At 40.2% G+C, this 13,642-nt stretch overlaps 1 protein-coding gene and 1 long non-coding RNA gene across 2 annotated transcripts in view; one reads left to right on the forward strand and one right to left on the reverse strand.

Annotated features, from left to right (window-relative positions):
• axl (AXL receptor tyrosine kinase) overlaps window positions 1-13,642 on the reverse strand; it is a 46,966-nt gene that overhangs the window by 23,667 nt on the left and 9,657 nt on the right. The window contains exons 5-6 of the mRNA XM_027999154.1: window positions 6,380-6,460; window positions 6,175-6,290 (exon numbers count right to left, since the gene is read on the reverse strand). Of these exons, the coding sequence (XP_027854955.1) occupies window positions 6,175-6,290; window positions 6,380-6,460 (197 nt within the window). The remainder of the gene's footprint in view (window positions 1-6,174; window positions 6,291-6,379; window positions 6,461-13,642) is intronic.
• On the forward strand, window positions 3,860-12,549 carry LOC114133334 (uncharacterized). Its single transcript, XR_003593162.1, has 3 exons — window positions 3,860-3,870; window positions 10,460-10,467; window positions 12,419-12,549. It is a non-coding gene; the product is annotated as an uncharacterized LOC114133334 (long non-coding RNA).

Below are 13,642 nucleotides of genomic sequence, written 5' to 3' on the forward strand. Positions count from 1 at the left end.
CTGGGCTTGGCTGTGGTTGCTAGGTAACGGTTGATTGTGAAATAATTTACCAGTGGAATTCAAACTTTTCACCAATACTAAGGAATTAGTGACTTAAAACAAGCTGCTATATCTTATTGAAAAGTTACTAATAAGTCAGTTTTGTCTTATTTCAGGTGTAAAAAGATACTGACTCCTGGAACTAGACCCAAAATACTTGGTAGGATTTTGTGTTTTTGCACTATATCTACAAAAACCTGTGGATGTTTACAATGATTTGAGTTAAAACAGAATAAAATAAAATAAAGTTAAAAATCTTGTTTGTTGGTAACAAAAGTGGCTTTTTGAATTGACAAAACTACTGACCGCTCTCTGTGTATGCTCCCAAAAATGCAAAAATAATTAAAGCGGGAGGTTTTCTAAAGCTTCACTGTGCGATCATGCTGATCCAGTAAAAGATTATCCATCCATCCATCCATCCATCCATCTTCTTCCGCTTATCCGAGGTCGGGTCGCGGGGGTAGCAGCTTCAGAAGGGAGGCCCAGACTTCCCTCTCCCCAGCCACTTCTTCTAGCTCCTCCGGGGGAATCCCGAGGCGTTCCCAGGCCAGCCGAGAGACATAGTCCCTCCAGCGTGTCCTGGGTCTTCCCCGGGGCCTCCTCCCGGTGGGACGTGCCCGGAACACCTCACCAGGGAGGCGTCCAGGAGGCATCCTGACCAGATGCCCAAGCCACCTCAACTGGCTCCTCTCGATGTGAAGGAGCAGCGGCTCTACTCTGAGTCCCTCCCGGATGACTGAGCTTCTCACCCTATCTCTAAGGGAGAGCCCAGCCACCCTACGGAGAAAACCCATTTCGGCCGCTTGTATCCGCGATCTCGTTCTTTCGGTCATGACCCAAAGCTCATGACCATAGATGAGGGTGGGAACGTAGATCGACCGGTAAATCGAGAGCTTCGCTTTTTGGCTCAGCTCTCTCTTCACCACGACGGACCGGTACAGCGCCCGCTTGACAGCAGACGCTGCGCCAATCCGCCTGTCGATCTCCCGCTCCCTTCTTCCCCCATTCGTGAACAAGATCCCGAGATACTTAAACTCCTCCACTTGGGGCAGGACACCCCCCCTGACCCGGAGAAGGCACTCTACCCTTTTCCGGCTCAAGACCATGGCCTCGGATTTGGAGGCACTGATCCCCATCCCGGCCGCTTCACACTCGGCTGCGAACCGATCCAGCGAGAGCTGCAGATCACGATCTGATGAAGCCAAAAGGACCACATCGTCTGCAAAAAGTAGAGATGAGATCCTAAGGCCACCAAATCGGATCCTCTCAACACCTTGGCTGCGCCTAGAAATTCTGTCCATGAAAGTGATGAACAGAATCGGTGACAAAGGGCAGCCCTGGCGGAGTCCAACTCTCACCGGAAACGAGTCCGACTTACTGCCGGCAATGCGGACCAGACTCTGACACCGGTCATACAGGGACCTGACAGCCCGTATCAAAGGGCCCGGTACCCCATACTCCCGGAGAACCCCCCACAGGGCTCCCCGAGGGACACGGTCGAACGCCTTCTCCAAGTCCACAAAACACATGTAGACTGGTTGGGCGAACTCCCATGCACCCTCCAGGACCCTGCCGAGGGTGTAGAGCTGGTCCAGTGTTCCACGACCAGGACGAAAACCACACTGCTCTTCCTGAATCCGAGGTTCGACTATCCGACGGACCCTCCTCTCCAGGACCCCTGAATAGACCTTGCCAGGGAGGCTTAAGAGCGTGACCCCTCTATAATTGGAGCACACCCTCCGGTCCCCCTTTTTGAACAGGGGGACCACCACCCCAGTCTGCCAGTCCAGGGGAACTGCCCCCGATGTCCATGCGATATTGCAGAGTCGCGTCAGCCAACACAACCCTACAACATCCAGAGCCTTAAGGAACTCCGGGCGGATCTCATCCACCCCCGGGGCCTTGCCACCGAGGAGCTTTTTAACCACCTCGGCGACCTCGCCCCCAGAGATTGGAGAGCCCAACCCAGAGTCCCCAGGCTCTGCTTCCTCAGTGGAAGGCATGTTGGTGGGATTGAGGAGGTCTTCGAAGTACTCTGCCCACCGGCCCACAACGTCCCGAGTAGAGGTCAGCAGCACACCATCCCCACTATAAACAGTGTTGGTGCTGCACCGCTTCAGTAAAAGATTAATGTATTTGTAATCTGTTTTATTAGTAGTGATACTTGATTGTAATTTTTAATCATTAATTTCAGGGACTGTAATTCATCAAATCTTAATCTAAAACTATATATAAACAAAATAAGCAACATTTTCCATTCTAAAACCCTTTTTGCAACTAACTTATTGAATAAATAAGACATAAAAGCTCAAGAACAAATATATTTATTTTTTTAAATCTGCTATTTAGGTAATTTAACCATCTGATTGGTATAAGTGTTTAGTTTCAGTGTTACAGAAACTCCTGATGATTCTTGGAACCTCTTCAACATGTGGACTGTGGATGTTAACGTTAACGTCTGTGCTGCTGCTACATGTTTAGCACTGAAATGCTATTTTAGCCTTGAATAGCTTTTGCTGATAAGCTAACTGCTATTAGCACAACTTGAACACAGCGATAGTCTTTTCCAGCGTCCCATCAGATCGTTTTTTGAAGCAAAAATGTACCTCCAGTGGGCCAAGAGAAGCAGTTTTGTCTTTTGCAAATATTACGTCTTGAGTGCGTCTGATTTATGGGCCCATCAGAAACATGCTGGTACAAAGGTTCTGGGCAGAACCGTTACCTATGTTCACAGTTTTATCATGTAAAAATCTATGCAATAAATTAATCAAAAAGTCTTGCCAGGGAGCCACACTATATGTTTTCCTAACATGGGGTAGGCACGCCCCAAGCTTTTTATCCTTGGGGCGTGCTGTGGTGGCGCAGCGGGTTAGCATGCCCCACATTTGGAGGCCTTAGACCCGCGGACGTCGCGGGTTCGACTCCCAGTCCCGACGACCTTTGCCGCATGTCCTCCTTCAAAAATGGCGCCGGCTCAGCTGGCTGCCTGCAGACGCAACTCCCGTCATGTGTCTGTTAATCTGTGTATAAAAATTTTTTGCTGTAACTGCGAAATAATTTCCCTGCTGGGATGAATAAAGTAATTCTTCTTCTTGTGTTATATATGCAAGTTTAGCATGGATCTGTAGACTGGGACAATGGGAGGTGTCATTAAGTGCTAATTGTCTGCTGTAAAACCTGCTGAACACGCATTTCGCTCAGCAAGGTCCACTGAAAGCAGCTGCAAATCAGAGCCAGAAACCTGCTGCTTCTGCAAACTCTGCAGTAAACACATTTTTTTAAAAAGGGGGAACAACAGGAAACCATCGTCCCTGCAGGAATCCCAAAACCACATCAGAGTTGTTTGTCCAGACCATTGTTCTGCTGCTACATGCTACAGACTGAACGTAGTTTTTCTATAAACGAGGCGCACGCTGTTAGGTGATGAGCCTAAGAGCTGCACTGCAAAAACACGCTTAAAATAACACAAAACTAACATAAGTGTGTTTTCACTATTAAATTGCACATTAATGTGGTAACGCAACCAGAGGAAATAATACTTTTTAATCCAGATTAAGGATTAAAAATCTCCTATATCTTTCTTAAAAGTTACTTGTAAGTTAGTCTACTTGATCTAAAACAAAACTAAGATATTTTCACAAGAAAATAGACCAAAATTACTTGTTTTTGCAGCGTGAAATAACATTATACACAGCAAAAACACGTTTTTTCTAGTTTCTAGTGTGAAGATTTTACTATACTTGAATGAAGACAAAACTAACTTACAATTAACTTCAACTTGATAATAAGAAAAAAGCTAGTACTTTTTTTTTCCACTGGCAGATTTTTTTAGTATAACATGGAAAAAATATATTTTTATCACTTATACCACATATGTCAAACACAAGGTCTGGGGGCCAAATTTTTCCCTCCGTAGCTTTTTATGTGGCCCTCCAGACTCCAAACTACACCAGTAAACCCCTCCAGTTTTTCACAAATCCACAAAATTCACGCAAAATCCACAGTTTTCCCACATTATTTAAATGATTTTTACTAAAAACGTCTCTTAAAATTGGCAAAAACATTGGGTTTAAGTGACAATTGATAAAAAGTCACATTTAACGTCATACATTATTGCAAATATAGTAAAACTTTCTTACAAATATTTCTAAAAATTTGTGATTTTGATTGCAAATAAAATAAAAACAATCACCAAATCCTGGATGAACTGATCAATATTATTTAATTTTACTTAACTTTTTTATTGATTGCTGAAACACACAACTATTTATTGATATTTCCACAGCTTACTGGGTTTTATTAATACATTCTGGAACAATCGGCCCTTTAAGAACATTCAAATTTTTTATATGGCCCCAAAATAAAAATAAGTTCGACGCCCTTGATTGTTGTCTTGCTGAAAAGTTGCTTATAAGTTAGTTTTGTTTTAAATCCATTATGTGGTGTTGATGATGATGATGCAGGTTTTAAACCCTGGATGGGTTTTCCTTCCTCATGGCGTGAGCAGAAGACTTAGGAAGTAGTCTGAATGATTCAGGAGAGCAGATGAAAACACAACTGTCTGAATCAGCGCTCTGAGTTGTAAAACAAGTGTTTCATGTACTGCTCCGGTTCTGCTCTGACTCATCCCGCTGAATGGCTCAGACCCACAATACCTGCTGTCACTGCTTTTCCTGTCTTCATTCACTCTCTCTTCTTCCTGCTGCCTTTCATGTGAAACACAGTAAAGCCTTTCTGCTCTCGACATCGCAGGCTTTTTCATGTTACTCCTCTCTACACAATAAACTGTTACTCAGATTTTTGCCCCACTTTGCTGAGGCTGGCCCCTTGTCTTGTTCCTCCTGTGAGGGGAGGAAGGGGGCAGCTTTATTAGAACCAGACGTTTAGGGGTGGTGCTGCACCGCTCGACTTCTCTTTTTCTTTTTTTTCAGGAGGAAAACTTTCCTCCTTTCAGCTACAAGAAACGCGGAGCTGGATGGTGGCAACCAGACACAAGGAGAGGGAGTGGTGCTACATGAGATTAGTTCAGGAGGCCACTTTCCCAGAGCGAAACCTGATCCATGCACGAAGACAGCAGGGAGGGGAACAGGATGAGCGAGGCAACCTAAAGAAAAGGATTCATCCTTTTCTTTAAAATTCGGGTTGCAGAAATTTGGGCAGAGTTGGGCAGTAACTAGTTACATCCACTCAGTTACACACGGCAAAGATTTCAATCGCAAATATCCTAGTACAGTTGAAATACAACAAAACTGACTTACAATGAACTTTTCAGTAATAAATATGAGGTTTTTTAAGTCAATAATTCCTTTATCTTTATAAAGTTCTAGTTCCACCGGTAGAATGTTCCACTGCGCCGTTACCTAGCAACCCCAGCCAAGCTCAGGCCGTCACCTAGCAACCTAATTCTAGTTCCACTGGCAGATTACTTCACTTATAACAGCCAAACGCATTTTCAATTTAGCCAAGTTAAAATCCTGAATGTTCTTCTGGTTGTGCCAGAATGTATTAATAAAAGCCATTAATAAACTGATAAAATATCAATAAATATCTGTCTCTGCATCTGATAAGTCCCAACTAACTTACAAGTAACTTTACAGACAGACATAGGAGCTGGTTTTAAGTAAATGATTCCTAAATATTGATGAAAAAGTTCTAGATTATTTCATTTATAGCAAAATGATTCCCATGGTCTAAGAGGAATAATCTAACAGTGGATTTTTAAATCAATATGAAGAAATCATAGACTTAAAACAAGCTCCTATTGTATATCTTGCTTATAAGTTAGTTTTGTCTTAATTCAGGTGTGTTAAAATATTTCCACTAGAAACTAGACCAAAATATTACAAGATTTTATTATAATATATCCCAATCCAGACACACTTGCAGTTTTTGTTAAAGATTCTTAGATTCCTTAGATTTTGTTATTTTGTAGTTATGTTATTTATATGAATTGTTTTCATTTCTGTCTTAAAATGCAAAAACTTTAGAATTTGCTCTATCTGATTGTGTAATTTTTAAATATTAAATAATTGGTGTTTTGATCGGTTATTGAGTATTTGATTAACATCCGAGTCAAACAGTGTGAGAGAATTTCAGGTTGGATGTTGCTTTCCCACTTATCCTGCTCCGTCTCACCTCAACAGAGCAGCGTGTTATCGGGTAGATTCCTCCATAACCAGGCAGCCAGGACAAACGAACGGCGGTCTGATTGATCTCCACAGCTTTCACATTGTGAGGAGGAGATGGCAAAACTAAAGAGAGAAAAGAAACACCAAAACAAGAGTGAACAAAAATCCTGCAGCAGCGAATTCAGCAGAGAGACTTTTTAAAGGACGATTACCGGTGATGGTTCCAGACCGGGAGGTCGACACGCCCTTCTGGTTATAAGCTTCACAGGAGAAAGTGCTGGTTCTGTTCAGACCTGGTTGGAAACAAAGTCAAACTATGTCAGTCAGTTCACACCAAAACCCCTGGCTCAGCGCTGGGAACAGGAAGCAGCATCAATGTGAGAAAGTTCACGCCGACTCGAGAAAAGTGGGAGGAAAGCCATTTCCACGGTCTCCTGATTATAACGCTAGTTTTCAGGACATTAACAAAGAAGCTTTTCCGTTCCATGTGAAATCTTTCTCCATCTCTCAAAAAATGCACTGCAAAAACACAAACAATTATCAAGTATTTTTGGTCTAGTTTCTAGTGCACATCTCTTAGTACACTTGAAATAAAACAACAATAACTAAAAAGTAACTTTTCAGCAAAATACAGCAGCTTGTTTTACGTCAATAATATCTTTATATTGATGAAAAAGTTCTGGCCCCAATAGCAGATTATTTTATTTATAATAAGTAAAAAAATCTGCCAATGGAACTAAAATCGGGTTGCTAGGTAACGGGCAGGGCTTGGCTGGGGTTGCTAGGTAACGGCGCAGTGGAACATTCTACCAGTGGAACTAGAACTTTTTCACCAATATTAAGGAACAATTTACTTAAAACAAGCCTCTTTATCTTAGTGAACAGCCACTTGTAAGTTATTTTTTTATTTCAAGTGTACCAAGATATCTGCACTAGAAACTAGACCACAAATGTTTGATAAGATTTTGTATTTTTGCATACACTGTTCTTTACTAAATTAAAGGTTAGTGGTCTTTGAGAGAGCAAACTTGCATAATTATGCCATTATCAATACATTAACTGAAAATGGTCTCAGGACAACAATATTATCATTTATTGCGATAATTGCTCGAACAATTTATAGTCAAGCAAAATTTGTTATTGCGACAGGTTTAGTTCTAGATAGAATAAAGTAACATTTAAGTTTTGAAAAGGAAAATGTCAGTTATGTGAAAGTACAGTTTGGATTATGTATTGTTTTGTTTATTATTATTATTAAAGAAAAAACTAAAAATGCAAATCCATGAAAAACAAAGCTTTTCTGTTCCATGTGAAATCTTTCTCTATCTCTCAAAAAATTCACTGCAAAAACCCAAACTGGATTTTAAAGTCTTTTGAAGCAATTTGTGCATCTATATTCAAAATAACCTTCAGAAATTATTTAGAGACACCAACGTTTTTTAAAGACAATTTCTAAGACATTCAGCCATAAAATCTCCACGATTTTCTCTCCACTTCCATATTTTCTATAGAGATAAACATTTTTAAAGTCTGCAGACAGCAGACTGTATCCCAGTCAGAACCAGTTCAGGAATGATACCCTGCGTTTCAAACAGAGGAGGAGTTAATTAGAGGACATCCCACTCAGGCTGAACAGTAATCAAAGGCCTGAAAATGAAAGAAGTCAACATTATGGGAGGCTTGTCTGGCAAAACAGTAAACACACAAAATGACAGACATTTTAATGGACAAAAGACCAACTTAACTAGATTTTCTTTTCACATAAACATGGAGTTACAGGAAATGTAAGCTCGCTCTTCTCAGGATTGCCAGTTGTCCGCTAATAGTGGAGCAAATTTTTCGATTAGCACTTTTGCTCACTTTGAAAATGTTTAGCGAACTTAGCTTCCCCTAAATTAATTTTTCCAGATAATTCTAAACCTAGCTGTTTTATATAGGTTTAGTTGAATAAATTTTGATGTTGTTTGTGTTGAAGTTTTGTTTATTAACTGTTAACTCTTAAAGTAGTTACACATTTATATTCAAGCTCTTATTGTGAAAACTATTTACACAGCAGTTCTGCTTCCTCTCCTGAAAAAAATGAAACATACAGAAACAAAATAAAACACGGATATTGTATAAATATAAATACAATATCTAATGACATTGTAAGAATGTGAATTATAAAAGGTTGTAGTCTTTCAAGGACAGATATCATAGGAACTGAAGTTAGCGCGTTAGCATTAGCTTTTGTCAAATGCTACGTTGATGGAGACCTTAATCCTGTTGCAATAAGCAATAAATCAAGTTAGTCACTTGATAAATTAAAAGGAGCTCAATAATTTCCATTTGCACTATTTACCGTTTTTCTCTTTTTCTACTAATAACAGGATAATGAGGATAATAAAAGTCTCCAGTCTGGTGTTTTGGTTTCAACTAGCCCTTTATTTTGAAGGGCAATTTTGCTTACAGAGACTTCATAATTCATTTTATTTGCTGTTTCTGTTGTTTTGCTTATTTATTTTAAAATGTCTTCCAGTTCCAGTGTTAAATATTACTTATACTTTAAAGTTTATTGATTATTGTTATTGTATCGGACTGAATAGTGGATTACCAACACTTATTCTTTTCCTTCTTTATTTTTTTCATCATATAAGTAACAAGCTATAAGTGGAAATACAAGGAGGGCAAAGTACAGATATTTCTTAAATGTAGAGAGTTCTCAGAAACATACCTGAAAAATCTACTTAATTACAGCAACAAAGTATTTCTTTACTTTACAACTCTGTCAATATCTAAATTAAACTGTTCATAAGGAGATGCAAAATCTTAAGCTTAACTATCTTAAACAGATAAAACACAAAACTGCATGTTTTTGGTTCTTAACTTGTTACTGCAAGAATGCAGCCTTCTGGGATGGAGTTATGTGAGCAAAGAGGTGGGTGGCGTTGGGGTCTAGGTGAAAGACTGCAGCCCTAGCAGGCCTGGGGCTCCTCTGAAGGGGACAAGAGCGTGACACATTCTGACTCCCAGCGGAGAATGAATCCTCTCACACACTGACTCACAGTGGGCTCACACACCCGACAGATTCCACAACACAAAAACAGGCCAACACACACACACACACACACACACACACACACACACACACACACACACACACACACACTCACACACACACACACACACTCACACACACACACGCACACACACACACACACACACACACACACCCAAACATGTGGCAGTCAAGTTTCATCACCGTTATCTAACAGCCCAACATCGCCAGCCGGCCACAAACTGAGGCTTGCACAGAATCACGTTGTCCAGCGCCGGCGGCACCAAGCCTCCATTGTGTGGAGGCCGGAAGAAGAACAGGGGTGTATGATCCGCGCCGGCTGAAGCGAGGGGCTGTTAGCGAGGAAGAACAGGGAGGCGATACTGACGCTGCGCTGGCGAACCGACAGCTCATCAGGCAGCCCTTGATTGCGCCACATATTTCTGCGTTTCTTTCCTTCCCCATCAACAAACCGCAGAATAATTCACTTCCCAGCTGAAAATGTCACATTTGTCACCAACAAGTAATCAGGATCTTGTTCACTGTGATCACAGTGTTGACCAACTCCGCTGGGATGGGGTCATTAAGACTAAGAGGCCTCTATTATGCTACCATGCTTCACTAGAATGGTCTGTCATGCTTCATGTTGAAGAAAACCACTTTTTAGTATCTATAACCAATAGTTTACAAAAAAGACATCAATCAATCAGTTTGGTGACTGGCTTAAGTTTCTATGGACCTCCTGCATGTTTACATCTGGAAAACTCATGCTCACAACGCTGAAGGGCGAAAAAGATGAACAACTGACAACGACGCCACTAAATGCATCAGGAATCAACACTCAAACATTTCCCACACAAAGACAGGAACATTCAGTCAGTTACAGTTTTATGTTTCCAGATTTGATGTTAATTTTGCGATTATTAATAAGTGATCTCTGTGGTAGATTAGCTACTGCTTCTATTAGCTAAGCTAACACAGCGGTGGTTGATTAGCTAATTTAAACACCTGCTCTACTGTCAGAGTTGGTTGATAGTTTGTCTTTCTTTTATTTTGCATCTGAACCAAAACACACACAATTCCATATCATATCTACATGACAAGATTGTCTAAGAAAAACTAGCTGAACTGAACTACTTCCCTCCCCCTATTTATTTTGTTAAGACTTTTTCTTGATCTCATCTAGTTCTCTTACTGTTGACAATTAGTAGGCACTGCATCCCTTTTTCTTTTATACATCTGGTGTACATTTAAGATTTAAAGGTATCTTGACAAGATGAGTGTCAGTTAAGAGGTTCAGAAAGAGGCCAACTCCTCCATGACAGACGTCAAAACAACCTTTGCATGCGTTAATTCCTGTAAAGCTTGTCAAAAAACAGACAATTTTTGTCCTAATATGGCTTTTATTTAGTTGATTTCACTGTAAAAATGGTCACAGAGTAAAAAAATCAAACTAGCATACACTTCTTAAAATGAAAGAAAATCAATGATTATTTACTATGAGAGATTACTATGATGCAATCAAATATTACGTACAAGTGACGTGTCTAGTCATCAGTAACCGCCATGTTCCAGACATATTTCTTGTGTTGCAACATGAATGTTGCGTTGGCGATTAAATTGTGACATGGTTGAAAACAACTTCCCCCATACAAAAGTGGAAAGGTTCGAAAACAACTAATAAAGTTTTCATTTGAAATGCTAAAAAAAGGTTTATGATTGAATCATTGTAGCTTTTTCCGTGACTCCCTCGTGACGATTCTTCCCTGAATCCGCAAACTGAAGCCGCTGTTACCAATTTCAACTTCAAGTATGGCACTGATTACTCCTAATTACCTCACATAACCCAACTTCAAAGACCAAACTACCAGTCTACGGTAATACACTCTAGTTATTTCTAACAATTCAGCAGCTTAATTCAAAGTATGAAAGTTAATTGTGCTTTTAGTGTAAAAACTTGGTGTTTCTCATCAAAAGGTTCAGAGTTGCTTTAAAAGGTGACCTATTATGATTCCTTCAACAGGTTAGTGAAGGTCTATGGTCTTTTTTAGGGTCTCTGTCACTTTAAATCCAAATAACCTGCTGCTGGCCACACCCCCTACCTCAATGTTTACACTCGCACATGAAAGTGACCACGAACAGATGCACAATTATACAACTGTACATCTTTGAAAAGCATTAGTAAGGCCTCCTGCACAACCAACAAGAATGCAGCACGTGGTTTCTGGATGGTAAATTAACAACAAAACACTTGTCTTTTCCAGCAGCCATTGTACAGAGCAGTAAAACCAGCTGACCAAACCTGCTGGAACTCAGCTGGAGTTGCTAGGTAACGGGCTGGGCTTCTGGGGTTTCTAGGTAGCAGGCAGTGCCTGCTGATTTGTGACGTTACATTCTGGAGGTTTTTGAAGCGGCTCGTTTCCCAGACACCAAAAATCATTAAGTTACTGCCAAAAGATAGCTGAGCTGTTTTTTCCTCCCAAGAGCTTAATCTGTTTTTGGAAGTTGAGACCCAAACTGAAGTACAAAAACAAGAAAAATGTGAATATTTTTTATAATAGGTCCCCTTTATGAAAAGGAAGAGCGAGGAAACAGCATGAATTAGCATGAGTCACTGTTAATTTCTAAAAGGCTGGAATGTTCTTCATGCTATTTGAGAGCATGAGTCCCTTCTGCAACAATGTTTGTATTTAACTTGATTTAATCTGCGGTCTACAAGTGCAGATGCCCATTCCAGACCTGTGAGTGGAGGTTACTGTCAAACGATTCCTGGTAAACAGCAGGAAGCCCGCCGCGATGACTCAGTAGATTCTCTCCGATCGAGAGCCGGTGGTATTTTTCTCCTCTATCCCCTCTGACTCAGCCTCTCCTCCTGACACTTAGCTGCTGACTGCCAGACAGCTGTGAGCCGCTGCCTTTCTTCTTCTCCCTTTTATTTCTCTTTTTCTTATTAACATCCGTTTCTTTACTTCCTTACTGTACTCTGGTTTCAATCAGAGCCACTCAACAGCTTCATAAAATGAATCAGACTACAAAAACAAAAGCATTTCGGTCCAGTTTCTACTGGAAATGTCTTATTATACGTGAAATGAAACAAAACTCACAAATAACTTTTCAGCAAATGGAAGGTTCTTTTTAAGTGAATAATTCCTTAATATTGATGAAAAAGTTCTAGTTCCTATTTCACAAAAAGACACTTTTCCCATGTTATCAGTGAATTAACCTGCCAGTGGAACTCAAACTTGGTTGCTAGGTAACGGGCTGGGCTTGGCTGGGGTTGCTAGGTAGCGAAAAAGTAGTAGTCCAGTGGCAGATCATTTCACTTATGATAACAGATTTCCCCATGTTTTAAGTAGAATAATCTGCCAGTGGAGCTAGTACCTTTTTTATGTTTAGGAATTACTGACTTAAAACCCGCTCCTATATCGTGCTGGAAAGTTACTTTTGTCTTATGTCAAATTTACTAAAATATTTTCACTAGAAACTAAACAAAAATACTTTGATTTTGTATTTTTTAGTGTGTCTCACTGGATTATAATTATTTGGTGGTCCTGTTTTATCCTTTAAAGAACTTTGTGAAAATGTTCCCTCATAATGTTCGGCTCAGGGCATGAAAATCTGTCTGACGTTAATAATATAATTGTTTCTGCAGAATTAGTTTTTATCATTTCCAACTCATGTTTTTGTTTGTGCTCCCCCAAAATACATTGTAACTTTTATTATATTTGCTCCAAACGTAATGTGAAAACTTGTTTAAAAGGTTTTCTATTCACACTTTAAAGAAGAAAACAACTAGCAGCCATTGTGCCACAATTCTGCTAAAAAATGTCCAATTTCCTCCCTCAAAAAAAAAAAAAAAATCTCATCAAACTGCGTCACGGCTGAATGAAATGCAGTGAAAGCATTTCTGTTTGCTTGTGTCTTGTTGTGACCTGGTTCATCTCAAACTAAAGTTGATCTCAGGCTGTTAAATAATTAGAGTCTAATTTTAAAGACGAAGAATCTCAGTGCAGCAGCAAGGTGTTGCTAATCAACTCTGCTTGACTAAATAATCACCACAATGATAATTTGATTAATCACTAACTGGAGCATAAAGACTCAAAAAGGTCATTTGCTGAAAGAACAGCAACAATTAATTAGATAGTATATAAGTATAGTATATCATGAAATGTAATTTTATTCATGCCTAAGGAGAATTTAGACTGAACAGTCATGATTTCAGACTGTGGCCAGGAAGCCGGAGCTCCAGAGAAAACTGGAAACAAACAAAGGAGATGACTGCTGATTTCAGGAGGAACAGGATTAGATCAAACCTGTTTCCATCATGGGAGAAGAAGTGGAGGCAGTTGAGGGATATAAACACCTTGGTGTTCATCTGAACAACAGACTGGACTGGAGACGCAACAGTGAAGCGTCTATAAGAAGGGACAGAGCAGAC

Source organism: Xiphophorus couchianus, chromosome 18 (genome assembly GCF_001444195.1).
Source record: "Xiphophorus couchianus chromosome 18, X_couchianus-1.0, whole genome shotgun sequence".
Classification (NCBI taxonomy): Eukaryota; Metazoa; Chordata; class Actinopteri; order Cyprinodontiformes; family Poeciliidae; genus Xiphophorus; species Xiphophorus couchianus.